Genomic DNA, 26,948 nt, shown 5'->3' with positions numbered 1-26,948 from the left:
CGCAAGGGGATTTAGGTGCCATGCACAAAATCGCAGCAGAGGAGATGCCCCCCCCCCCCATTGGAGTGAAATTCACCACTCACCAAATCTTTATTAAGGCAAGACACTAGCAAGCATGATCTGTTACTCACAAGTGGGAAGTGTATTAAGAGGGTCTCACCACACAGTCTCCTCCGGTACAAGAAAATTCACAGCTTCAGCTTCCCTGTTTAGAACTTTGACTATCTTTTCTCACACATATGTATTCATTTCTCATTTTCATATCACAAACATGATTATTCTGAATTTTCTTATACATCCTAAGCTTACCCTTAATCACAGCAGGTTTCTATCAGGCCTAAATGTGCTTTTGCTCTAAGCACAAACTCCCAATAGCCTAGTGATTAGGACATTCACCTGGGCTATGGGAGACTCAGGGTCAAATCCCTGATCTGAGTCAGGGACTTGAATACAGGTGACTGCCCTAACTACAGAGTCATTCTCAGTCTCTGTGACCCAATGGTATTCAAGCATTTTATGCAAAGAGGAACAGCTTAAACGGAAGAGACTGAAAGAGACCCACTCCAGCATACCCAATAGCCTGGTGGTGAGACTGCTCACAGAGAGGGAGAGCAAGACTTGGATACAAGTCACTGCTCCAGAGAGGGGATTCAACCTGGGTTTCCCACATAGCAGGGGAGCACCCTAACTACTGGGTACAGGGAATCACCAATCCCACATCTCCTTACTCTATTTCATTCATCCAGCCCACCATTTGAAAAAGCTACTCGGGGGGAAGCTGTTCTAGACTTGATTTTAACAAATAGGGAGGAACTCATTGAGAATTTGAAAGTAGAAGGCAGCTTGGGTGAAAGTGATCATGAAATCATAGAGTTTGCAATTCTAAGAAAGGGTAGAAGGGAGAACAGCAAAATAGAGACAATGGATTTCAGGAAGGTGGATTTTGGTAAACTCAGAGAGCTGATAGGTAAGGTCCCATGGAAATCAAGACTAAGGGGAAAAACAACTGAGGAGAGTTGGCAGTTTTTCAAAGGGACACTATTAAGGGCCCAAAAGCAAGCTATTCCGCTGGTTAGGAAAGATAGAAAATGTGGCAAAAGACCACCTTGGCTTAACCACGAGATCTTGCATGATCTAAAAAGAGTCATATAAAAAATGGAAACTAGGACAGATTACAAAGGATGAATATAGGCAAACAACACAGGAATGCAGGGGCAAGATTAGAAAGGCAAAGGCACAAAATGAGCTCAAACTAGCTACCGGAATAAAGGGAAACATGAAGACTTTTTATCAATACATTAGAAGCAAGAGGAAGACCAAAGACAGGGTAGGCCCACTGCTCAGTGAAGAGGGAGAAACAGTAACAGGAAACTTGGAAATGGCAGAGATGCTTAATGACTTCTTTGTTTCGGTCTTCACTGAGAAGTCTGAAGGAATGCCTAACATAGTGAATGCTAATGGGAAGGGGGTAGGTTTAGCAGATAAAATAAAAAAAGAACAAGTTAAAAATCACTTAGAAAAGTTAGATGCCTGCAAGTCACCAGGGCCTGATGAAATGCATCCTAGAATACTCAAGGAGCTAATAGAGGAGGTATCTGAGCCTCTAGCTATTATCTCTGGAAAATCATGGGAGACGGGAGAGATTCCAGAAGACTGGAAAAGGGCAAATATAGTGCCCATCTATAAAAAGGGAAATAGAAACAACCCAGGAAACTACAGACCAGTTAGTTTAACTTCTGTGCCAGGGAAGATAATGGAGCAAGTAATTAAGGAAATCATCTGCAAACACTTGGAAGGTGGTAAGGTGATAGGGAATAGCCAGCATGGATTTGTAAAGAACAAATCGTGTCAAACCAATCTGATAGCTTTCTTTGATAGGATAACGAGTCTTGTGGATAAGGGAGAAGCCGTGGATGTAGTATACCTAGACTTTAGTAAGGCATTTGATACGGTCTCGCATGATATTCTTATCGATAAACTAGGCAAATACAATTTAGATGGGGCTACTATAAGGTGGGTGCATAGCTGGCTGGATAACCGTACTCAGAGAGTTGTTATTAATGGTTCCCAATCCTGCTGGAAAGGCATAACGAGTGGGGTTCTGCAGGGGTCTGTTTTGGGACTGGCTCTGTTCAATATCTTCATTAACGACTTAGATATTGGCATAGGAAGTACGCTTATTAACTTTGCGGATGATACCAAACTGGGAAGGATTGCAACTGCTTTGGAGGGCAGGGTCATAATTCAAAATGATCTGGACAAATTGGAGAAATGGTCTGAGTTAAACAGGATGAAGTTTAACAAAGACAAATGCAAAGTGCTCCACTTAGGAAGAAAAAATCAGTTTCACACATACAGAATGGGAAGAGACTGTCTAGGAAGGAGTACGGCAGAAAGGGATCTAGGGGTTATAGTGGACCACAAGCTAAATATGAGTCAACAGTGTGATGCTGTTGCAAAAAAAGCAAACATGATTCTGGGATGTATTAACAGGTGTGTTGTGAGCAAGACACGAGAAGTCATTCTTCCGCTCTACTCTGCTCTGGTTAGGCCTCAACTGGAGTATTGTGTCCAGTTCTGGACACCGCATTTCAAGAAAGATGTGGAGAAATTGGAGAGGGTCCAGAGAAGAGCAACAAGAATGATTAAAGGTCTTGAGAACATGACCTATGAAGGAAGGCTGAAAGAATTGGGTTTGTTTAGTTTGGAAAAGAGAAGACTGAGAGGGGACATGATAGCAGTTTTCAGGTATCTAAAAGGGTGTCATAAGGAGGAGGGAGAAAACTTGTTCACTGTAGCCTCTAAGAATAGAACAAGAAGCAATGGGCTTAAACTGCAGCAAGGGAGGTCTAGGTTGGACATTAGGAAAAAGTTCCTTACTGTCAGGGTGATTAGACACTGGAATAAATTGCCTAGGGAGGTTGTGGAATCTCCATCTCTGGCGATATTTAAGTAGGTTAGATAAATGTCTATCAGGGATGGTCTAGACAGTATTTGGTCCTGCCATGTGGGCAGGGGACTGGACTCGATGACCTCTCAAGGTCCCTTCCAGTCCTAGAATCTATGAATTTCCTTTCTTTTTGTTAAACATGCCCAAAGTCAAAAAGAAACTTTTCATCTGGGTCAATACAAAAAGTTTAGTTTGATCCCAAATGAATTTTTTTCTGACTTTTTTGATTCGTCAACAATCCTGGCAAACTGCAGGTCCAGTTCAACCCAAACTGATTTGTTTTTTTGTTTATTTCAGAACTGCCAGTGAATGGAAAAAAACAGCTATTTGTCCAGCTCTCCTTGACTGTCGCTAAGGTAGTGGGCTGACTTATAGGTTGGTTAGACTGCCTTACTGAGCTCTGTAAAGTTAACTATTTTGTAAGGGAAATCAAAGTGGATGCTCTGTAATCGGATCCCTGCTATTAGGGGAATAGAATCCTACCAGTGATGGAGCTGGTTGATAGCAAACAGCAGCGTAGAAAGGCATACCAAATCTTCCATTGCTTACACACTTAGCGCTACTAGGGTTAAGGGATATTTTATTTCTGGGTAGCAGATAAATGTAAGCGTGCCCTCTAGTGAATAAAATGAGCCCCTTTTGTGCACCAAACTGCACTGCATTTTAGGGAAGTATCTTGAAATAGTCAATTATTTTAAATAAAACTGCAAGTGTTAATTACCAGGCTGGAGTCTGTGCATAGATAATGAGGCTACTGAGACAAAAAATGGACATCTGCTATTGTTAAGCATGCTTAATTCATTGTGTCTAACAAATGGGAAAACACAAATACCAACCTAAGTATATTAAGAAAAGGTCCAATGGTCCATAGCAACTGATGTGGTTCCTAACAAATGAATATTCATCTTCTATTTCTAGAAACAGGGCTAGCCATAGATATATGGGCAACCTACGTGATGAAATATTTGGGACTCCACAACAAAGTAGGTATTCTCATTTTTTATCTTTTATCTTGGCCTTGCCAACTCTGTCCAGTCACCTAGCTGCCTTCACCAATTCCTTATTAGGACAGGGAATTGGTCCTCTAGTATCCTACTTCCTTCTTACCACCCATAATTCAGAGATGAGCTCCCAGAGTAGGTGATTCTTGGCAGCATGACTTGTCTTTGCAGTGGAACCCTTCCTACAATCAGGGTGTTGCCCATGTAGTTTAATACAGCTTATCCAGTCCAGGCCACCCGTAAGCACAAACTCACATCCTTCTTGTACCTGCCCTAGTAACCAGGGAGCATCAGCTCTTTTTCTGTTTCTATTAACAAAAGGGGGACTCAAAATAATTCAGATGGTCACAGAGAAAATCTGTGCATGTTGAAAGGCATTGAAAAAAGCTGCAGTGTAAACCCCACATTCATGCTAGACTTTCATGTTCAGTGCTGACAAAGCAAGGTGAGGATAGTGCCCAAGCATAGTGCCACGTTAGTTTGAATGCAATCAAAATTGGGGATCATGACAGAAAATTAAAGCCACCTTTGGGCTTTAAAAATTACATACACAAAATACACTGCAGGAATCCATCTAATTGTTAAGGCTAAATCAGAGAAGCACACAAAATCATGTAGTATGTATGCTAGTTATGTTTATATATGCACATAAATGATACAGCGACTTGCTCCCATGCAAATGTCTGGCTATAACTATCCAAAATGTTTACTTATTAACAAAGTATTCAGATCAAAAGGTTATGCATGTACAACTCATTAAGAATTTTTTCTTATGCTTCTCACACTCATTAGATTTATAATTATTCACTGATGTTCCTCAATAACAACAGATAAACATTCTCTTGTTGATAGTGAATAATTATCTGGCAGTACCTCTTTCATAAGCCTCATTTTAAAGAGACAATCCTACACGAGTGAGTGAAGTATTTATGAATCAATAGTTTGGGTATTTACCCAAAGAACCTCATTCCGAGCCTGATGAAAGTGTCCTGTGAAGATTATCTTAAGACCACCACGAACATTTACTTTTTGGTTTCACTTGACAACTTAGCAAAGATGTTCAGTGAAGTATCAGAATGATCTGCCTCTCTGGACTCTGCGTCCATCCTTTCTGATTGCTCAAAACTGAGTTATACAAAGTCTCACCTAAAGAGATTATGGATAGAACCACTGAAATTAGAGCGGGAGTACATCTATCATGTCATTTAGCCCATCTCATTGCTAGCGCAGTTGACTTATTCCCTACATTACATTTTCTAGTGCTTTTTTCCATTTTATTTTCAATGTGCCACAATTCAATACCACAGATTTCACTCATGGAGTTATTCTTAATATTAATTGTCAATTTTCTTTTTCTTAAAATTCTATATTTTCTCATCTCCAAACTTGGAGACAGGAAGAAATAGTCCCGCAGGGTATAGCGGAAATGATCTTTGGTAGAATGGATAATTCAACTTCTTCTAGAGCCCTGGGCAGGTAACATACGTTAGGATAGAGTGGTGTACATCATGCAAATTATGTCCTCCTATTGCAGGAAGTGGGTATTGCTGGACCTCCTTCCTTGTAACTCTGTGTTGCTAACCACCATACTTCTTAAGTTGTGACCAAACAATTCTTTAAGAATTTTTACAAATTTAACCGGGTTCTTCAGAACAGAAAATGCACATTTCAGAAACCCTGAGTGGCCCAGAAATCCTCTTAAACTACAAAACAATAAAGCAATATTGCAAATATGTTCATATTCTCCATGGTTTACTTATGAAACTTGTGCTTAGTTTCTAAGCACTGAATGGGCAAACAACGTGTACTACTAGAGATAGCCGGTATTGCATCATTGACGTGCATTCAGCCAAGTACTATTTATACCATGGTCTATTTCATGTTGAAATGTCATAAATTAATCATATTCAAGAAATTTCTAAAAAGTTTTAAAGCTTATTTTAACTGTTTCTTTTATTTTAAACCAATAAAAACCAAGGTTCTGGACATGAGTATTCACAATCTAAACCGATCCACTGGTCAAAAAAAAAAAAAAAAAAAAAGCAGCTACAGGAAAATCCTACTTATTTTACCCCATCCACATCAGCATATGTAGTGCCTGTCATGACACAATAAGCTGGCTAACTGTGGTAAATGATTAGACAAGACAATCCCTTTAACTCTAGCTTCCCCGCCCCAACATACATGCACACACAGACTAACTGTCTCTCACCACACTCCTATTTTAGATTTGAGAAAATCCTCCTTTTAAAATAATTGTAGACAGAGTGGTAAATATAGATGCAATAGCATTTTCAGTGTTTGGAGAAAGGAGTTTTGCCTAGATATTTTCAACATCTTTGTTAGCTTTTTCTTTATTTTTCCAAAAATGCACATAATCTTAGTTACTAATTTTTAATAGAGAAACTGAATTGTTAGCAAAACAAATTATTCTCTTACATAGGAGGATGACAATAAAAAAGGTAAAAGAACTCAGAGTTAGATTTTAGGCTACAAAGGGACATTTTCAGATAATGACTTTGCATTGGACCAGGGCAGTGTCCAATAGTATTAACCCCAGATTGTGAGACACAGGAACCCTGTATTCTTATCCTGATTCTGACAATGATTGCCTTTGTGGCCTTGCGCAAATAATGTAACCACTCTGCCTCATTTTCCCCATCTATAAAATGGGAATAATACTACAACATCTAAGCAAGCTTAGAACAGTTGGCCATTGCACACTGAATAAAGAAAAAAATGTAAATAAACATATTGTAATCAGTTCAAGTCTAGGTAATTCATAAAAATAGAGTATGCCATTTTGTTTTATACTGGGTTTTATGGCTTATTTGCTCACTGGCTGGAAGAAGTAAATAATGTTTCTATTGTAGGCCACTCTGAATCCAACAGATCAGTAATGGTGCCATGAGCAACTGTCGCTCTACTGCAGACAAAGTTAATGAAACAAGATGATTACATCTATTTCAGCCATTTCATATAACAGAAATTCATCAATCTACTGGACCATTCACACTTCCAACGTCCCCTCATTTGAAAATTAAAGCCTTGATATTTATGAAGTGGGGCCACTGTCCTGTGACACTGTTCTATTCCAATTACATTGTCCTTTAGTTATACTGAAAAGTATTTGTTTTACCTATCAGAGACTCTCAGTTAGTGACCCATAAATCTATATTTGTTTCTCAGTTATGCCATTCCCTCCAATGTGGATGGGGACAGGAAATCTGTGACTGAATAAGAATAAGGGAATAAGTGATTGAACAGTGAATTCAACATAACCACATAGCATTCCTATACGCTAACTGGATGAATGACTGATAATGGCCCCCGGAGTGCAGGAATTTTCATAACACTTGTACATTTGAGATATTGTATATCGTGCACCCAGACAGTGGAAGGGTTAAACTTTTCACTCTGGTGAAGAGATTCTGATAGCCCCATAAGCGTCACAACCTGAAGAGGAGAGTGATCCACTCTTGTCCCTTAAGGAGCAGTCATTAAGAGCATGGAGGAGGAGAGAAAAGTGTATTGGAAAGGAGGCATCTCATCGGGAGGGGGCTACTCCTCTTCTGTTGTTGATCAGGAAGGAAACAGAACTGGCTGCCCTCTTAAGACAATCATCTTGGGATCGGATTCTCCAGTGCCTTGCACTATGTGTAGTCATTTGACCCCAAATATAGAGTGAGCTTAAATTGAACCCTTCTGATTTACGTCCACTTTGCATAGGTATAATTGATTCATAAGGTGCAAAGCATCAAAATCAGTGGATTTGGTATATTTGTGTGGGGTGTGATATGTGGAAGTAGCCTTTTCATGAAAATATGGTCCAATGGTCTTGGAAAATGAGGTGAGTGGAGTGAGCTGAAGGGAATCGCTGGGTTAGGTTGGGGTGTAAACTACCCGACTCAACACCTAGAAAGAACTTTAAAAAAAATTATTTCTTGAACAAAATGACTCATAGCAACCAAGTAAAATAATTATCTGTGCACACAAAATAGAAATGAAGAAATGTTTGGCCCTACCATCACCAACAAACTGAAGGAGTGCTAGGTCAATCTGTCTCTTCCAAGGTGACCCTTTCTGGAGAGCTATTCCATAGCCCGTAGTGGCAAAGATGTATCCGCTGCCTATTGTTACAAGTTTGCAGCCCTCATCTCTTCCAGCCTTGTAATTCAGCACTGCTGCATCATAGATGAAAGCATCCAACTTCCTGAAATAAAAGACAGCATTTTACAAACCAAATCATTAGGGACAACAATTGTCTGGCTTCTTTCACCCTGGACGTCAGGACCCTGTTGAATGTCATTAATGATATTAAAGAATCCATATGATAAGTTGCTGTGCTGTGTAGTCCGATATTAACAAAAAAGCCATCTATTTTTAGTGGGGGCAAAATAGGACACAGTTTTGCACTTCTATTTTAAGGGACACAGTTAAAAATATACAAAGAACATGATTAGCCAAACTTGTAAACAATTGTAATAATGTCAAAGGTCAACACGTTTTACTTTTGGGATTCAAAATGAGCAATCCATACCTCCATTGTCCTTAAAGGACAATGGATATGCCGGTAAATAATTTAGAATAGAAGTAAAATGACCAATGAGCTTTATTTAAAACATTTAATGAGTCTGAAAATCTGACTAAGCTGCTTTTTCTTGACACTTCCTTATCTTTCTCTTTCTTTCCAAAAATAAAGTGCACCAAAGAATGAAGGTGGAAATTAAGCCCCTTGTGAGACAACAGAAATAATACAGCCTCAAATATTTTATATATACATACACACACACACATATATATACACACACACACACACACACACACACATCCTCATTACTTCTATGTCCATAGCACTGTAGAAATAGAAGAAGATGCTATAGACAATTTTAAGTCTTTTGATCCATCTCCTTAAAAAAAAATAACAGAATCCACATGACTTAACTACTTTGTCTTTCAGTTATGCAGCAAAGAAAACCTCATCTGATGAAGTGGGTTCTAGCCCACGAAAGCTTATGCCCAAATAAATTTGTCAGTCTCTAAGGTGCCACAAGGACTCCTCTTTGGGTTTTTTAAGTAGATAAAGGAAGGGAAGTAGCACCCTCAAGGGATAGCCTATAAGGAGTGCAGTCAGGATAGAGTTAGAGGTAGTGGGGGAAAAGGGATCATTTCACAGATAGAGCAAGAGTATGCACACACATGGAAGAAGAGGCCAGTCAAGAGGATCTGAATCTAAGAAAGAACATGAAAGTATATCTAATGGTTAGAGAATGTTTGGTAGTCAAGACTTCAGGGTCCCAAACCCTAACTCTGCTATTGAATTTGGGAAAATCAAATTGTGTCTCACTTTCCCCAACTGTCAAATGGGTGTAGTTACATTAAAAAAAATAAAAGAAAAGAAATTACTTAGATTGCAAATACAAGCACTCAAAAGTCAGGAAGTGCCAGATTTATGGTGACCTGTGCAATATTAATTCTGCCCCCTCGTGTCTCCAACCTGTACACCGAATGAAGCAGGAGTCTTGTGGAAAAGACAGGATGTGATCAGACCCAGACCTGAAGAAGAGCTCTGTGTAGCTAGAAAACTTGTCTCTTTCACCAGCAGAAGTTGCTCCAATAAAAGATATTATCTCTTCTGTCTCTAGTATGTGATAATGTAACTATATACACAAAGGAGCAGAATTAAGGATGCACAGGCAACCAAAAATGTGACATTTCTTCACTTATGGCTGCTTGACTTTGTAATCTAAAAGTTCTTTTACCTCCGGTTTTTGGTAGGTAACTTCATAGATTTTTAAAAGGAAAAGGGTAAAACCAAATTCTGTTCTGTAGAGTAGTGATTTTCAACCTCTCCTCATTTCTGGACCCCTTAACGTTTTAGAATGGAGGTGTGGACCCCTTTGGAAATCTTAAACATAGTCTACAGTCCCCAGGGTCCATGGACCAGGTTACAAACCACTGATAAAGAGCTCTAACAGTCCCCCTCCCCTCCATCATGCATCAAGATTTGAAGCCTGAACCTTCAGCACTGCAGCATAGTTGGCAACAAGAGGAAGGCTGTTGTCTCAGAGTGTTCATGGGCTACTGGCACCATGTTCTGGATCCTGGGGATGGCCAGCAAAGCCTGCCCCAGTCTGGTTCTGTCTCTTCATTTGGAGGAGCTCCTGCCAGAATTGGAGGCTGAGATCGTGTCCCAGTGCTCAGAGTGGGGTAGAAGGGACCAACCTTGTACTCCTCACTTCTATTCTAGCTTCTTGGGCAGCTCCCAGGTGTTCGCAGGGCTGCTGTTTTTGGGGCAGCGTAGGCCCCGGCTGTTTAGACTGTTCATGTTCAGTTATTTTGGCATGCTGCCAAAATTGCCCTCAGGAACGCAACCAACAGGAAATATGTTGATTTTTTTAACAGTTTATAACTTAGCTGAATGGAATTTCGTGGAATAAAGAAAAGACTTTGAGTCAAAGGGCTTTCTCCCTCACAAATTTCAAAGACTTTCTGAAAGCAGCTGAGGTTTTACAGCTTTTAAAAAAGAATCTCTTCTAATGAAAAGTGTTAGCCAACTTACATGTAGTGTCATTACCAGCTCCCCCTCCAATAATGCTTACCTGCCTCACATAGATAATTATGAGGGTTATTGTCAATAAAGTGCTTCGAAGTGTTCAGGTAAAAGGTATTACAGAATTTCAAAGCATTTACTCATATTAATTAACACTGTACACTCAAATCCTCCTCTCCTACCCCAGAATAATGCTTATAAATATTAAATAGGTATAAATACAGTGCTTTTTAAAATTAAATGTGTTGAGAAAAAGGACTAAATTGGTCACACTGACACTCACAGTACAACACTGACGGGCCCCTATATAAAAACCTAGATACACAAAGCAGATAGATTCTTGCTTGTGAGTATTTTGGGCATATATAGTACAGAATTTTTTGGATGTGTGTGAAAACTGAAGAGTCTGAGAACTACTGGGAAACAGCTGCTGTCTGTACAGCAGTTAGCTGTATACACCCAGTGTTTTGGACTCATACTGTATATTTGTTGTGAATTGGACTCAACTATTATGCAACAAGTAGCTGTTTGTTGAACTGAAGCCAGAAGTCTTTGAAGAAAAATTAAATGATTCCTTGGGGACAAAAGCTCCAAAATCATATCACCAACAGGCCCCAGGAGGCAATTTAGAGTAATGCCATTATGCCAAACATTTCAGTTCCAAACAATTATATTTAGTACATGAGTTGTAGACAGCTGTGTTCAAGCATGAGCGTTATGACAGCTCTCAACAGGCAACATTCATAGCCTTTCTACAGTAGCACTCTGTATAGAATGTGCCAGGATTTACAATAAAATTGCAGTATGCTTCAAGAAAACAAAACCAGGGAAGCCTAGATAAGAGAGACAATTGTTGACTCTGGTAAGATTTCAGCCATAATAAGCCAACTTTTACGACCCTCAATAATTTTGGCTACAAAAAAAATCAGCCTGAAAATTGCCATGTTTTCTCTGAAGGTTGAAAAAGTGGAAGAAAATGGGTGAGACTTTTTGAATATATGTCGACACAGAAACAGCATATGGATAAACTGAAGCACAGAAAAATTAAGTGACTGGCCTAAAATCACTGGGAGTTAATGTAGGCCCCAGAAATCACAGGAGTCTTAATTCCCATACTCCTGCTATAACCACTAGACATCACTGTCTCCCTACTTTCACAATCTAATATTAAGTACATTACACAAAGCTGTTATATTTCTTCACATTATATTGATAGTGAGAGGAGAGAATTGGTCAATGTATTTAACATTAAAATCTGTCAAAAATTACATGGAAAAAATGGAAGTTTTTGCAAAAAAAATCCGTATGTGAAATTTTCTGTAACATTTATCATTAATATTTAATAGAAATTTTATCAAAATACTTTCAAAATCTTGGATATTCTGTCAGTGAACAAACTATTCTACAAAGATTGATAAAAATTCAATAAAATATTGCCAAATCCAGAAAGTTGGTCCAGTTTGATGCCTGTGAAATATAAAACATCCTCAGAAATGTTTGTGTAATTATTTTCTAATTCAATTTTTGGGGGAAGAGGAGGAAAGGGAACACAAGAAAACAAATCTGCCCAGTATAAACTGGCAGAACTTCACTGGCTTCGATGAAGTTATACTGGTTTACGCAAGTAGTGAATTTGCTCTTTGATGAATTTCTTGGAACTAATACACCTATGGTTTAAAATGGTACCTTCACTTATGTTAATGGAGTTGTGCCTGTTTACGCACATAAAACTGTGGGCCAAATCTGGCTTTGGGATCCACACTTCATCTCTCCATTTAATACACACAAAAAATTCCAGATGCCAGTGGGCATGCCACACAGGGATTTGAATGCAGAATAAGAAGCAGGGGTCCACAATGAAGAAAAAAAACCCTGCAGTGCAGATTCCAGACCATTTTGCCTTAAGAAAAAGCTGCTCCATATAAACCAACACAACATAACCCTACACAGAGGTTTTTATCACTACTTTCATATATGTAGCAATCTATCATCTTGCTGCCAAATAAGATCTCATTGACAGGCTTTACAGTTTAAGTTTCTTTATAAAAAATAGATTAGAAACAAAATACAAGCAACTTACTTAAGTGCATGGTGGACTCCAACACTCAATAAATATTTAGCACCTGATTTTCAGAGGTAAAATCAAAGGTAAGTTTTGGGTACCATTAAAAAAAGCATGTGTCTAGGTGAGAGTCAGGCCAGTCATTTCCAGGGATACAAAGACTAATCAGTGTGTGATCCTGACATTGTCTAGAATTGCAGATGTAATTAGGACCTAGGGAACAATGAATGCCAAAATTAGGCATTATAGAAAAGCCACATGAAGCTAATGTAAAGTCAGTCAAACATCACAGAAGCACTGGAACAGATTGAGGTTATTGTCCGTAGTCTTTTGCTACTATAAAAAGTGAAGCTATTCCCCATGCTTCCTGCATTGCTTTAGATGTTCTTTAAGGATGGTCATCAGCTCAACTGTTACAGGCTGAGGGCTGGTCTTCATTATGGGGAGATCCACGCTGCTGCAATCGATGCAGCAGGTGTCGATTTAGCAGCTCCAGTGAAGCCCCGCTAAATCGACAGCAGAGAACTCTCTGGTTGACCTTGGTACTCCAGCTCCCCGAGAAGGGTAAGGGAAGTCGACCGGAGAGCATCTCCCATCGACGCAGCACAGTGAAGACACCAGGGTAAGTCGACCTAAGCTACGTAGACTCCAGCTATGTTTTTCACGTAGCTGGAGTAGCATAACTTAGGTCGACTTACCCCCATAGTGAAGACAAGCCCTGAGTCTGTGTACAGAGAACTTTTTGAAGCAGGAGAAGCCCAGTTTCAGAGCTTGAGAAACTAAAGGTGCTGCAGGCAATAATTAAAGGGATAAAGTTTGAGGCTTAGGTTAATAAGGCCAAAGATGGTTTTCTTTACCCACTCCTTCCTAAAACTTCATTGCTGAAATCCTCAGCTCAGGTAAATTGGCATAGCTCCATTGTAACTGAAGATCTGATCCTATTTTATTATACAATTTAATATCCTTTGATGCTCCGCTGACAAGCCTACAATTCGAAAATTTCAGTTATCCAGATAAGCAACACATCAAACAAACAGTGAGTTAACCAAGTTTTAATTCATGGGTCCTGACTGGTACATATTGCAATGGTGCACATTCACACTATTGCCTGAAAACAACAGGTTATAGAACATACAGCAGAAAAACACATCTGGTAGTGCTTAGTTCAGGCCACCCAGCTTTTATGAAGTGACTTTCACACACCATCTCCTGAAGGAACTAGAGAAGCATCATGCACTTCACTAATGACATACATTGCTAGTGGAATCCAGATAAACTTAGACTATTATCTGGGGGTAGGAAAAATACTTCTTTGAGAAGCTAATACTGACCCAATTTAACAATTATTTTGGGCTAAATTCTGCTCTTCAATATGGGCACACAACTGCCACTGAAATCAGAGGATGTGAAATGAATGTATTCGAGGGAGGGAAAAAATGGCCCTTTATTGGTCATGGCTTAAACCTTAAAAGACAGCAATACATTTCAGATTAAAATATTAATTAGCATAATTGACCATTTACATGTTTCTTGAGAGTCACAGGCGGCGACTTTGTCATTTGCTGGGGATGATCGACCCCTGCTCTGTCTCAGGCCCTGCCCTCGCTCCACCCTGCCTCTTCCTGCCCCCGCTCCTCCCCTTCCCTGACTCTTCCTGCCCCATTGCACCCCCTCCCCCCAGTGCCTCCTGCACAATGCTGAACAGCTGATTGTGGCGGTTGGGAGACGCTGGGAGCTGATCGGCAGGGCCCACCAACAGGCGAGATGCACTAGGGGCAAAGGGGAGGAGCTGATTGGCGGGGTCATCAGTGGGTGCTGAGCATCCTCTATTTTTTCCCTGTGGATGCTCCAGCACTGGAACACCCATGGAGTTGCTGCCTATGTCTCCTGTCCTTACTATGCAAATAACCTAAAAAGGACACGTGGATTCTGCTCAGTGCTTCCGAGAACATGGAGCAGTAAACCAGCAAAGGAGAAACAGATTTCCTTCAATAACTGTTATGTCTAAATATGAAGTACGTCATGACATTCAGAAAAGTTAGAAGACGCTTTGATGTGGCCATAGTTATTTGCATTAATCTTCCTTTCTGTCAAATGGAGTTTCTTGAACAAATAATATTCTGGTTCCTTTGCAGATCAAAGGGATTGGTGCATGACTGAAGTTACTTTCCCCTTCTCGACTAGTGCCCTAGTTCCACACACACACGCACCAGGAATTCCTTATTAAATGGGTACCATTAAGTGAAGTGTTCATCTGTCATATACAGGACATTAACTTCAGATCCAGAGCGCCTCATTCTTATTTCTACATGCTTTCTGTCCAGCACCCCTTAATATGTTCTATAAATAGCTATATAAAAGCTAGGTATTATTACTATTAATGCATATTATGGTTCCACAAGCACAAAGGTTGAGTACACCCTAATATACAAAGTGTGCAACTATATCACAATTTTAATGCATAGTATTATCTCTGTAAACAGCTATATATTCTATGAACACTTGCTTTCTCACTTGGATCAACAGTTTCTTTTTTAGCTCTCATTATGTTCTTATGTGTCTCTCTTTCTTGGTTTTGTGTAATCTGTTTAAAGGCAAATTATACAATTAAGGCTAATTAACGGAAGGCAGTTAATGGGCCACCTTTTCTTTCAATGACTTGTGCAGATTAATTAATGAAATCACAGATCCTTTTTTTTTTTTTTTTAATTATTTTGGAAGCTTACCTAGATTATACCTGAAGTGACCAAATGTTACCTTAACTCCTCCAGATTTGCTGTAAGTGATTGACAGAATGACTCCACTACAAAGGAATTACAATGTGAATAGCCAATGGGATATGTATTTAACAAAGGTGTAGTCATGTGCATTAACATATACATCATGTGATACAGAGGTGTCTGTGGCATAATTTATTGGCTAGGGTTATTGAGTCACCACAGAAATCAGAGCAACAGTTAGTGATTCTTCAAGCACTAACATTTTACAAAGTTATTTACCAAGAATGTTCTTGCTCTTTTGACTTGGCATCATTAGCATGATTCTGTGACTAACTCATTTTGGATGACTGCATAATTTCTACATGAACTCTACAGATATCTTATATCTATTCTATCCAAATTCTTTTGCCTTTTAAAATAAATTCAATAGTAGCCAGAACAGCTGTCACTTGTACAGCAACCCTTAAAGTGGGACTTTTTATTTTGTTTTATTTTAGATAATCTATTGGAATCTGCTCAAGGCTGGGTGAAACATGAGAATATATTTGAGCTATCTCAAGATGTTCTTTGTGGAGTTTCTTTTTCACATTTTGTGTGCATGAATATGTTGCTCAGAAAGGATGCTGGATTTACAGTCCTGGAGAATGAATCTTTCATTTATCCATAAAATAGGTACTACGTGCAACAGCAGCAGCAGATGAGCCATGCAATCTCATAAGTGTGCCTTTGAAACCTGTCCCAGAAGACCTATTTTTAAGGCTGAGAAGATAACTCAGTCTCCAGCATCATTCAATGCTTAGCCCTGGTCTACACTTCAGAGTTAGGTTGACGCAAGGTCGACGCAGTGTCATTGTAGACTGTGGTGCTTTACATCAACTGTTGATAGCTTTCAGAAGCCATCTCCCAGTGCCCCACACACAGTTCAATCAGTGCAAGGCCTCCTGGTGAGGATGCACACTGCTGACACAAGGAGCAGAGTGTAGCTATGCACAAGCGATGAAATGACTGTGACAGCTGTATACCAGTATAAATTAGGTTGACTTAATTTTGTACTGTAAACACACTCTTAGTCCACTACAGCCTCTCTGCAAGTCCTGCCAATTAGTTCCTGTCCACTGGGAAACAGACAAAACTCATCACAGGGCCATTACAACTTTTGTCACTACCAGCTTGGGCTAGATTTGAGCAGGCAACCTAGAGGCAAAAGACATGATGCAGAATTATAAAAATCCAAGAACAAGTGGGTCTAAAGGAATCCTAGAATATAATCCAGTCTGTATTTTAAGTTTTTTAGATATATAGCAGTATTTTTGACTTGGACATATCCTTCTGTTGAAATGCTGGGGGCAAAGATGGGATGAGGCTGCAGTTGAAACAGAAAAGGGATCACACTGGATGTCCTGTTTCCTGTTTCCTACATAGAGTGCTTCCGTAGACGTGCACAGGCTGAAATTGTGGACAAACAACATCACTTGTCCCATAACCTCAGCTGTACAGAATGCAATGCCATCCACAGCCTCAGAAACAACTCTGACATTATCATCAAAGGGGCTGACAAAGGAGGTGCTGTAGTCATAATGAACAGGTTGGATTATGAACAGGAGGCTGCCAGGCAACTCTCCAAGACCACATTCTACAGGCCACTATCCTCTGATCCCACTGAGGAATACCAAAAGAAACTACACCATCTGCTCAAGAAATTCCCAGCTACAGTACGGGAACAAATCTACATGGACACACCCCCAGAACCCCGACCAGGGGTATTCTATCTGCTACCCAAGATCCATAAACCCGGAAACCCTGGACGCCCCATCATCTCAGGCATTGGCACTCTTACAGCAGGATTATCTGGCTATTTGGACTCTCTCCTCAGACCCTACGCTACCAGCACTCCCAGCTATCTTCGAGACACCACCGACTTCCTGAGGAAACTACAATGCATTGGTGTTCTTCCTGAAAACACCATCCTGGCCACCATGGATGTAGAAGCACTTTACACCAATATTCCACATGAGGATGGACTACAAGCTGTCAGGAACAGTATCCCTGATGAGGTCACAGCACACCTGGTGGCTGAGCTTTGTGACTTTGTCCTCACCCACAACCACTTCAGATTTGGGGACAACTTATACCTTCAAGTCAGTGGCACTTCTATGGGTACCCGCATGGCCCCACAGTATGCCAAAAATTTTATGGCTGACTTAGAACAACGCTTCCTCAGCTCTCGTCCCCTAGTGCCCCTCCTCTACTTGCGCTACATTGATGACATCTTCATCATATGGACCCACGGAAAGGAGACCCTTGAAGAATTCCACCTGGACTTCAACAATTTCCACCCCACCATCAACCTCAGCCTGGACCAGTCCACACAAGAGATCCACTTCCTGGACACTACAGTGCAAATAAGTGATGGTCACATAAACACTACCCGATACCGGAAACCTACTGACCGCTATACGTACCTACATGCCTCCAGCTTCCATCCAAGACACATCACACGATCCATTGTCTACAGCCAAGCCCTAAAATACAACCGAATTTGCTCCAACCCCTCAGACAGAGACAAACACCTACAAGATCTTTATCAAGCATTCGTAAAACTACAATACCCACCTGGGGAAGTGAGGAAACAGACTGTCAGAGCAAGACGGGTACCCAGAAATCACCTACTACAGGACAGGCCCAACAAGGACAATAAAAGAACACCACTGGCCATCACATACAGCCCCCAGCTAAAACCTCTCCAGCGCATTATCCACGATCTACAACCTATCCTGGAAAATGATCCTTCACTCTCACAGACCTTGGGAGGCAGGCCAGTCCTCGCTTACAGACAACCCCCCAACCTGAAGCAAATACTCACCAGCAACTACACACCACACCACAGAAACACCAACCCAGGAACCAATCCCTGTAGCAAACCTCGTTGCCTACTCTGTCCCCATATCTACTCTGGCGACACCATCAGAGGACCCAACCACATCAGCCACACCATCAAGGGCTCTTTCACCTGCACATCCACTAATGTTATATATGCCATCATGTGCCAGCAATGCCCCTCTGCCATGTACATTGGCCAAACCGGACAGTTCCTCCGCAAAAGAATAAATGGACACAAATTGGACATCAGGAATGGTAACATACATAAGCCAGTAAGTGAACACTTCAATCTCCCTGGTCATTCTATTACAGATTTAAAAGTCACTATCATTGAACAAAAAAACTTCAGAAACAGACTTCAAAGAGAAACAGCAGAACTAAAATTCATTTGCAAATTCAACACCATTAATCTGGGCTTGAATAGGGACTGGGAGTGGCTGGCTCATTACAGAAGCAGCTTTTCCTCTCCTGGAATTGACACCTCCTCATCCATTATTGGGAGTGGACTACATCCACCCTGGTTGAATTGGCCCTGTCAACACTGGTTCTCCACTTGCGAAGTAACTCCCTGCTCTCCGTGTGTCAGTATATAATGCCTGCATTTGTAACTTTCACTCTATGCATCCGAAGAAGTGAGGTTTTTACCCACGAAAGCTTATGCCCAAATAAATCTGTTAGCCTTTAAGGTGCCACCAGACTCCTTGTTGTTTTTGTAGATACAGACTAACATGGCTACCCCCTGATACCTGTTTCCTGTGTGACACTTCTGATGCTGTGGCTGGAAGAGAAAGAGATCCCATTGTAAATCACAGCTGCAAACTGTGTCTCCTATCCAACTGTTCAACAAAAACTATCTGCTATGCTATCTGATGTTTTTGTTTTCAGTAGCACCAGACAGTGGTACCTGTCCAGATAGACCCTTATAAAAACAATAGATTTTTTCAGAAGTTATATATACTGCATTTTCAGACACATTGAAGCTGTCCGCTTGTTAGGGAGAACATTACCTACCCATTACTTCTGACTATCTGGGTTAAAAGAGAATCTAACCTATTATTCTGATTGATCCTTAGGGAAAAGTGATTCTTCCCCTCTTTATCCCTCTCCTGCCTCAAAATACCCTCACTCAAATTTATACATGGAAAATGCAGAGACCGCACTAAAATCAAATTTCTGTTAGAGCGGTGACACCATACTGCATTTTGACTGATTGTAGAGGCTTTACCTCATCTGCCAGGCCAACCTCAGGCTACCAGAAAAGCTCATATGAATCTTTCTGCATCATTTGTCTATTGTGACCTGAACTGACATATTCACGTAACTTATTCTCAATCTAATTCCATTCACATCCTTCTCAGTCCCTCCAACTACCTTCCCAATCTACATAAAATTTCTCTCAACAACAGAAATGACTGAAAGTAAAAGGTCTAATTATTATTATTGTATTATGTGATAGGATAAGTCCTGTTTCAAGTCTCAGAAGCCAAGTGATGAAGTACTTGTAAAGCTTCACTTTATTAAAACAAGAAACTCAAAACAAGTATCTAGTTGAGGAAATATGCTTTTAGATTTAAGGTTTTGTCGCAGTTAAAGCAGCATAGTGAAGGATAAATACAGCACATTGCAATAAGTGTCTGTCTTCATCATCAAATCAAACTGACAGTAACACTAATACAATAATTTTTCAAGAAAAACAAGAGAGATTTCCCAGATGGAATGGAGTGGAACAAGGCCTTTAACTAATTCAATTGCCAGCCCTTTTACATTGCTTCCAATTTGTTTTAAAAAAAGGCTAAATAGAATTACATTTGTAAAGCATGATTTAGACAGAAATGGAATAAAAAACCTAAAGGGTACATACATTAACACCCACATACCATCTAAAGGAATTTAAAAGCACAAAGAAATAAATGGCCATAAGTTAATGTTTTCCGAAGGGCAGGGCATGAACAACTAGCTGGGGAGCACAGACCTCACAATTGTTCTCAGCTTTTCTTTACTTTTTTTTTTTTTAAGTAAGTTTATCTGTTACTGCTGTGAAGAAAATCTTAAAAATGTGATCTGACTGTAACTGACACGATGATGTCAGAGGTTGTAGAGCACCTGAAATAATAATTATGAGGTGTGAACTCCCTCATTCATTCCAACCTGTGCTATATCACAGTGGATCTCAACCAGGGGTATGTGTACCCCTGGGGGTATGCAGAGGTCTTTCAGGGGGTACATCAACTCATCTAGATATTTGCCTACTTTTATAGCCAGCTACATAAAAAGCACTTGCAAAGTCACTAAAATTTCATACAGACAATGACTTGTTTATACAGCTCTATATACTACACACTGAAATGTAAGTGCAATATTTATATTCCAATTGATTTATTTTATAATTATATGGTAAAACTGAGAAAGTAAGCAATTTTTCAGTAATAGAGTGCTGTGACATTTTTTTTTTTTTTTGTATTTTAAGGTCTGATTTTGTAAGGAAATAGTTTTTAAGTGAGGTGAAACTTGGGGTATACAAGATAAATAGACTCCTGAAAGGTGTACACTAGTCTGGAAAGGTTGAGAGCCATTGCTGTGTCAGATACCAATGATACTGTAAATTGCAGGCAGCATTGTTAACTAGTTTGCCACTCATTAAAGCATGTAAGAAAAGAGAGGAAACATCACATGAAGTGCTACACAATCTACTCTTGAGTTACCATTCTTTTCACATAGCAGGAATGACAGGGAGTATGACTAGTTTCATTTTCCTGAAAAGTAGATTAAGGGGCCTGTAATGAGGTTGGCACCCACCTCTCGCGAGTGCGCCTTCTGGTTGGGTGACTCTGCATTCTTTAGTTCTGGTGACCCCTTTCGCTGGTTCTCATGAGGGATTTTTCAGAGACAGCGCACCAGCCGAATCACCCTGTCTGCATGTTAACCATCACAGACCCCTTCCAGGGTATACAGTCCACCGGGGCCTATCTCAGTACCTCTCTGGTGGTGTCTCTCTTTAGCCCTCCCTGGGCTTTGGTCTTTAAGCAGTCCAGCCCTGGTATGGGGCTGTATCCCCAGGGCTTCCTCCCTGAAGACACTATCTTCCTGCAGCCCTCGCCAGGCTCAGTCCCTACTCAGTCCTAGCAGCCAGCCAGGAGCTTCTCACTCCCCTGGTCCCTGCCCACACTGAGCTGTCCGTGGCCCTGCTGCTCTTCAAGGCAGCCAGGCCTGGAGTCCTTTCTTCTCCTGCTCCAAGCAGCAATTAACTACTGCGCTGCAACTCCTTGTATATGGCCCTCCTGGGCCCTAATTGGCTGCTTCCCATGCAGCCACTCTAGCCTGCTTAGAGGACCTCTTCACTGTTCCTTTCCTGGGATGGATGTGGAAGAAACCTGAGACTTCCAGCGGGGGGCGGCGGGGGGAGGGGGCTTTGGGCCTAGTCCATCCAATCACAGGGCCTCAGCTTTCACAAGTTTTGGGGAAACTGCCACAAAGTTGAGTACAATTTAATCCTTTATAATTTATGCACGATTTCTGTTTACTTCAGACAATAATAATAGTGGTAATAGTAAAAAGGAAGAAAATTAGTTCCAATTGAGGTGAAAATCTTTAGGCCTATTAGATTTCAGAACTGGTATTTTAACAAACAGAACTCTGAATAAAGCTTCCTACTGGAACAGCAAGATTATGGATAATACCCTTCCAACCCCACACTCATTCAATAATAACTTTCTACCCAGTGCCCAATTTGTGTGAATCAAACTATTCATCAGCTGAGAATAACTCCATTCACTGTGCAGATACATGAATGTGAACTGAGGTTCAAAATAAAGTGCAAGAATGCAAATTGAAATTGAAGTACTACAGCCATAGAAAACCAAACTAAACAAAGTTATTGACTGTGGGAGTTGACTGAACTCACCCGACCAGAAGAAAAAAGATTGAGGGGGCTGATCTGCTCAGTGGAGTATTTGCACAGAATGACACCCATAAAGTCATTGCTCGCACATATGCCCCTTCAGATCTTTTAAAGAAAACGTATTTGGATTTTACATTTATTGTCAAAATAAATTGGCACTTCTTAGGTGTAAATGTGCATCCTGAGAGTGTAAAGCATCTTTAAGGTGACTGGGTACTTTGCTTAGAGCAGCTTGAGTTAGACGTTCCTAGGGAATTTCTCCAGAGATGTCCAAGAGAATTTCTCCACCAATACAATATCTTGTCAATCACAGGTGAACCTTAAAAGGTCTAGTCCTTATGAGCGCCCGGACATGGGCGGGCGTTAGCTCGCCCACTGCTAAAAGCCCCTTCCCCAGCCTAGGGAGGAGCTACTAAACCCAGAACCCAACCAAGTTCGGTGGACAACAAAGGCAATAACAGGAACAGGCATGGGGGTCAGAGGGCCAAAACTAGGGAACCAGAAGGGGACACCAAGCAGAGAACCCCGGACAGTGCCCATTGTTCCTCGAAGGCCTCGAGAGAGCTGGCAGATGCTGCCCAGAGGAACTCTGCCTGGATACGTGAGCGGACAAAAGAATGAAAGACAGCCCCACAGTCGCAGAGCCCCCCTTCTGTCAACCTCCTCTCCCTGGTGTAATGAATGGCCACCTTGGCCATGGCCAGGAGGAGGTTGACGAGGTGGTCCTGCGACTTCGTGGGGCCTTGGATCGGGTGTGCATAAATAAACAAGTGCCGGGAAAAGTGAAGCCAGAACCTCAAGAAGAGGTTCTGGAGGAGCCGGAAGAGGGGCTGCAGCCTGGCGCACTGAAGGTATGCATGCGCCAGGGTCTCCCTCACGCCACAGAAGGGACAGGCTTCAGGGACAGAGGTGAACCGCGCCAAGTACACCCTCATGCTCACAGCTCCATGGAGGAGCTGCCAGCTGATATCCCCAGCAGGCCAGGGACTAAGATGGAATATAAGCTGGCCCACCGGGGTTCCCCACCCTCCACAGCTGGTAAAAGGTCCCACCACTTGGTATCTGGGCAGGACACGAGGGTGGAGAAATGAAGCGTGTGCAGCACGAGCGCATATAGATGGTCTCTTGGTGCAGTTTGAAAACGAACCAGCTGCAAGATGCGCAGCCGGCTTGGGGTACAAGGAGGGGGAGGCCGGGAAGAATCATGGGGCAGAGGGCCAATGGAAAGATCCGGAGGGCCTGGAGTGAGAGGCGGGCGGTACCCGCTCGAGGAAAGCCCGAGCCGCGGGGGGCAGGGCTGCCTCCACCTTCTGGAGTACATGCCGGGGGGTTTTAAGGGTGGAGAGCCCCATTCACCGCCCAAACGCAAGAGGATCCACCCAACCCCCCAGGTCGTAGTCCAGGAGGTCTCTGATCTTGGTGACTCCCGCCAGGACCAACCTCCAGCACACCAAGGGGGACTCCGCCACCTGCACACGAAGATGAGGATTGTGTAGAAGGAGTTTTAAAAGGTCTAGTTCTGGTCAGGCAAGTACCCCAAAGTGGGTAGATTTAGCCAGACTAGTCACAGTTCTTAGAGCTGCATTCCTGGATTGACAATATTTGGAGAGATCTACCTTTCTGGTTTTTCCAATCATGAACACTACAGAGACAGATTTTTTTTTTCAGAATGTCTTCTTCCAGTTCAGCCCAGAACCAGAAAATAGACAGGCACAGAAATGAAAATGAATATATTTGCTTAATGAAAAAAAAAAATCAGAATTTTTTTGAACTTCAGACAAACTCAGGTCCAGATTCCATTTGAGTTGTAAGTTAAAGTTCAAATAATATAATTGACCTGAATTCATTTGCTTCTCCCTGTCTCATATTTCTACTGAAATTTTGATTCTGTTTTACAGATGTAAACAGCAGAAATGGATTCTTAGTCTCCGAAAGTCTCCAATTTATTGCCAGATAAATGGGCTGGCAGATGATTTGTAAGGATTAAAGCCATCTGGTGACTAGTTAGGTAATGGGATACTTTATGTTTCTTGCACATTTTCCTATAATACATTGACAGCCAATTATTTGAGACATCATCAACTACCCATCCTCTTTGCACATTCAAATGTTGGGTTTATCAGTATATAACTTTATCAGCTCCTAGAAGGAAGATCACTAGGTGCAATAATTTGTTCTTCACCACACATGGTGCACCCACCTTGGTATTTAGACTCACAAAAATCTCTATGTACTAATCTCCTAAAGCCTTAAAGAAATAATGTGCAGTAATTTTCCTGCAAGTTCCTCCTTTACAGAATAGTGTTTTAGGGCATGCACTAAAATGCGATATACGGTAGAGTATAACCTGCAACTCAAAAGGTTCTCAAGTATTTTAAGGCATTTTATGGTTACTGCTATGAGCCTGTCACAGAACTGGACCTTTAAGGGCATCAGCTATCCAGCCTACCTGTGATGGGCTCCACTGAAGGGAGTTAACCAACCCAGGTTCACCTAGGTATAGTTAACTGCCTAAGTAGCTGGAAGGCAGTTAATTAAGCAAGGAGCACCGGGGCCTAATAAAAGCCTTAGGAGAGCTCAGTTATAAAAAATGCCTGAGAAAGAAAGCTCCAGAGAAGGGGTTCTCCTTGGGAGCAGAAACTAGGCAAATGCTCCCCATGCAACAAGGCCTGAGGGAGAGACCCTGAACAAGCAGGAGAAAGGCTGCAGGTATTTCCAGGCAGCAGAGAAGCCTGAGGCCTTACAGCAGAAGGAGCTGCTGAAGGAACCAAGAGACTTTTGCTTTGGGACTTAAGTGTTAGCTGGGCTCTGAGGTCAGAGCCTTTAAACCCTTGTACAAGTGCTCCTTTCCGGAGGCTTTGCCAAAAGGAGATAAACTGCTATAGAGTATTTGGCTTCCTCATGGCCAGAGGTGGTTGGCCTTATTAACGGAAACCAAGGCCAGCATCAGCAAAGCCACATTCCCTCTCAAGGAGGTGCTCAGGAGGATACTGTGCCCCTTCTACAGGGCCACAATACAATGTGTACTAGTAGTGCCACTGGACACTGATTTCTGTGCTTTATAACAATAATCATTTGGCTGGTAATATTTGGTGCAAGATAAAAGACAACCAGTAATGGAATTTTTTTCAGACAGACCAAAAATCTGACAAGGGTTTCCCAGAGTCTCAGACAACTGATTGTAAAGATAATGAACAAGAAAAGTGAAACACTTCTCTCCTTTGTCTCCTGACTCACCATTTTATCTGCAACCATTCCATCACCCTGGAAAATAGAAAAGTCAGAAGTTCCCGTGGATTTGTTTGCACTTTAAGTACAATAGTTTAACTCTGAGCCTATACAATCTTGAAATCTGCAAACAGACAATAACTCTGTGAAACAACAATGCAGAAAAACAAACACCTCCAAATTAATAGAATTATGGAAATTAACTGATGGAAAAAGCCTATTCTGGCACCCCAACCATCTCCCTGGGACACAGGACTGATCCCTATATTTTTCTACTGCTTGGATCACTGTAAGGATAGACATGTCCCAGGCTGCATACTTTTAAAGTTTAAGTGGGAATAGCAAACTAACTGTTTCATGCTTCCAAATGACGCGTGATGAACTGGAGTGTCAGGTACAAACGTGGATTTGAAAATTGATGGAATATTGAGCATTCCAGGACATTCAGGAGTGCTTATAATATGACAATTTGGAAGCTAAGATTTTCTTTTTCAATATGTTAAGCACCTCAAATACCTATTAACGTGCTATACTTTTAATGAAATGTTAAGAATATGAATGGGACAAGGATTCAACCATTTAAAAAACCATTTATTTTAGGTGGCTTCTTTTACTCTATTTTAATTCTATTTTGACATTTTAAAAGACACAAAAAAGAGTAAGTTTGGTAGTGCTTGGGTAGAAAGAGGAAGTGAGAAGAACAGAATCACAGGGCAAGTGTCTTTTGGGAAAATCAGTCACTCTATGGAGAGATCTCCGTTTTTTGGATGAGATTAGGACACTATTATTTGAAGGTATGCAGGAATGTAATAAATTATACAAAATTCAAACAAATTTGGCTAAACAAAAGTTAGAGGGACTGGATGGCCCAGGGCAGTGTTTCTCAAGCAATGGGCAGGCCATGAAAGGCAAACAGGAAAATTCCAAGGCATTAAAAATGTCATTATAATCTAAAGCAAAGAAAGTCTCACATCCCTATTCCCTGTACACCCTAGCCCTTTCAGGTCTCTTTCAACTGTCTCTCAAAATACAAAACACACACACACACACACACACACACTATGTTTTCCCTACCAGAGGGTGTTACCCTCCAGGTAATGGTTAAAACGCATTGCAGAGGGAGCCAGAACTGCTTCTGGCCGTTCTGTATCTGTTAGCGGATAACTGGAATCTACAAAGCTGTGAATGGGATACATTTCAAAAACATAACATAAAGCCAAAGATGACTAACAAACAAGGACTTTCAGGGATTATTTGAGCATCTGGAGTTTTGCCCAGCCCTATTTATGTTAAACATTATTTGATTTTGGATCAATATGTTCACATTGTTGTTTTCACATGGGGAAACATCACTTTCAAGCCATTTCCACCCAGCTTGTTCTCAGTTGGCTGTTTATGATGTAGTTTTCTATTTGGCATCATTACAAAATAATTTATCTGCCAGTAAAAATTTTTAAACAAACAAATATTCAAGTGACACTGTTGAAGCACCCTACTAACTCTAAACATGTCTGCAAAGTGATAGCGTCTACTTCCGAGATTTTTAATGTCTAATAATAAATTATGGACTGTACCTGCCAAAGGTCTTGCACTACAAAGGAGATAAAATTACATTTCCAAGCTGATCCTTAGTCTGTTAACAGCTACAGACTAGGC

General features: G+C 41.1%; 1 protein-coding gene across 2 annotated transcripts in view; it reads right to left on the bottom strand.

The window, feature by feature from the left end:
* Window positions 1–26,948, bottom strand: part of GRIN2A (glutamate ionotropic receptor NMDA type subunit 2A) — a 299,502-nt gene that overhangs the window by 22,340 nt on the left and 250,214 nt on the right. For both annotated transcript variants that reach the window (XM_065411694.1, XM_065411693.1), the window contains exon 11: window positions 7,977–8,164. In XM_065411694.1, coding sequence (XP_065267766.1) covers window positions 7,977–8,164 — 188 coding nt within the window. The remainder of the gene's footprint in view (window positions 1–7,976; window positions 8,165–26,948) is intronic.

This window comes from Emys orbicularis, chromosome 10 (assembly GCF_028017835.1).
Source record: "Emys orbicularis isolate rEmyOrb1 chromosome 10, rEmyOrb1.hap1, whole genome shotgun sequence".
Lineage (NCBI taxonomy): Eukaryota > Metazoa > Chordata > Testudines > Emydidae > Emys > Emys orbicularis.
Note: the sequence above shows the minus strand (reverse complement) of the source record. Positions and strands in the feature narration are given on the sequence as shown.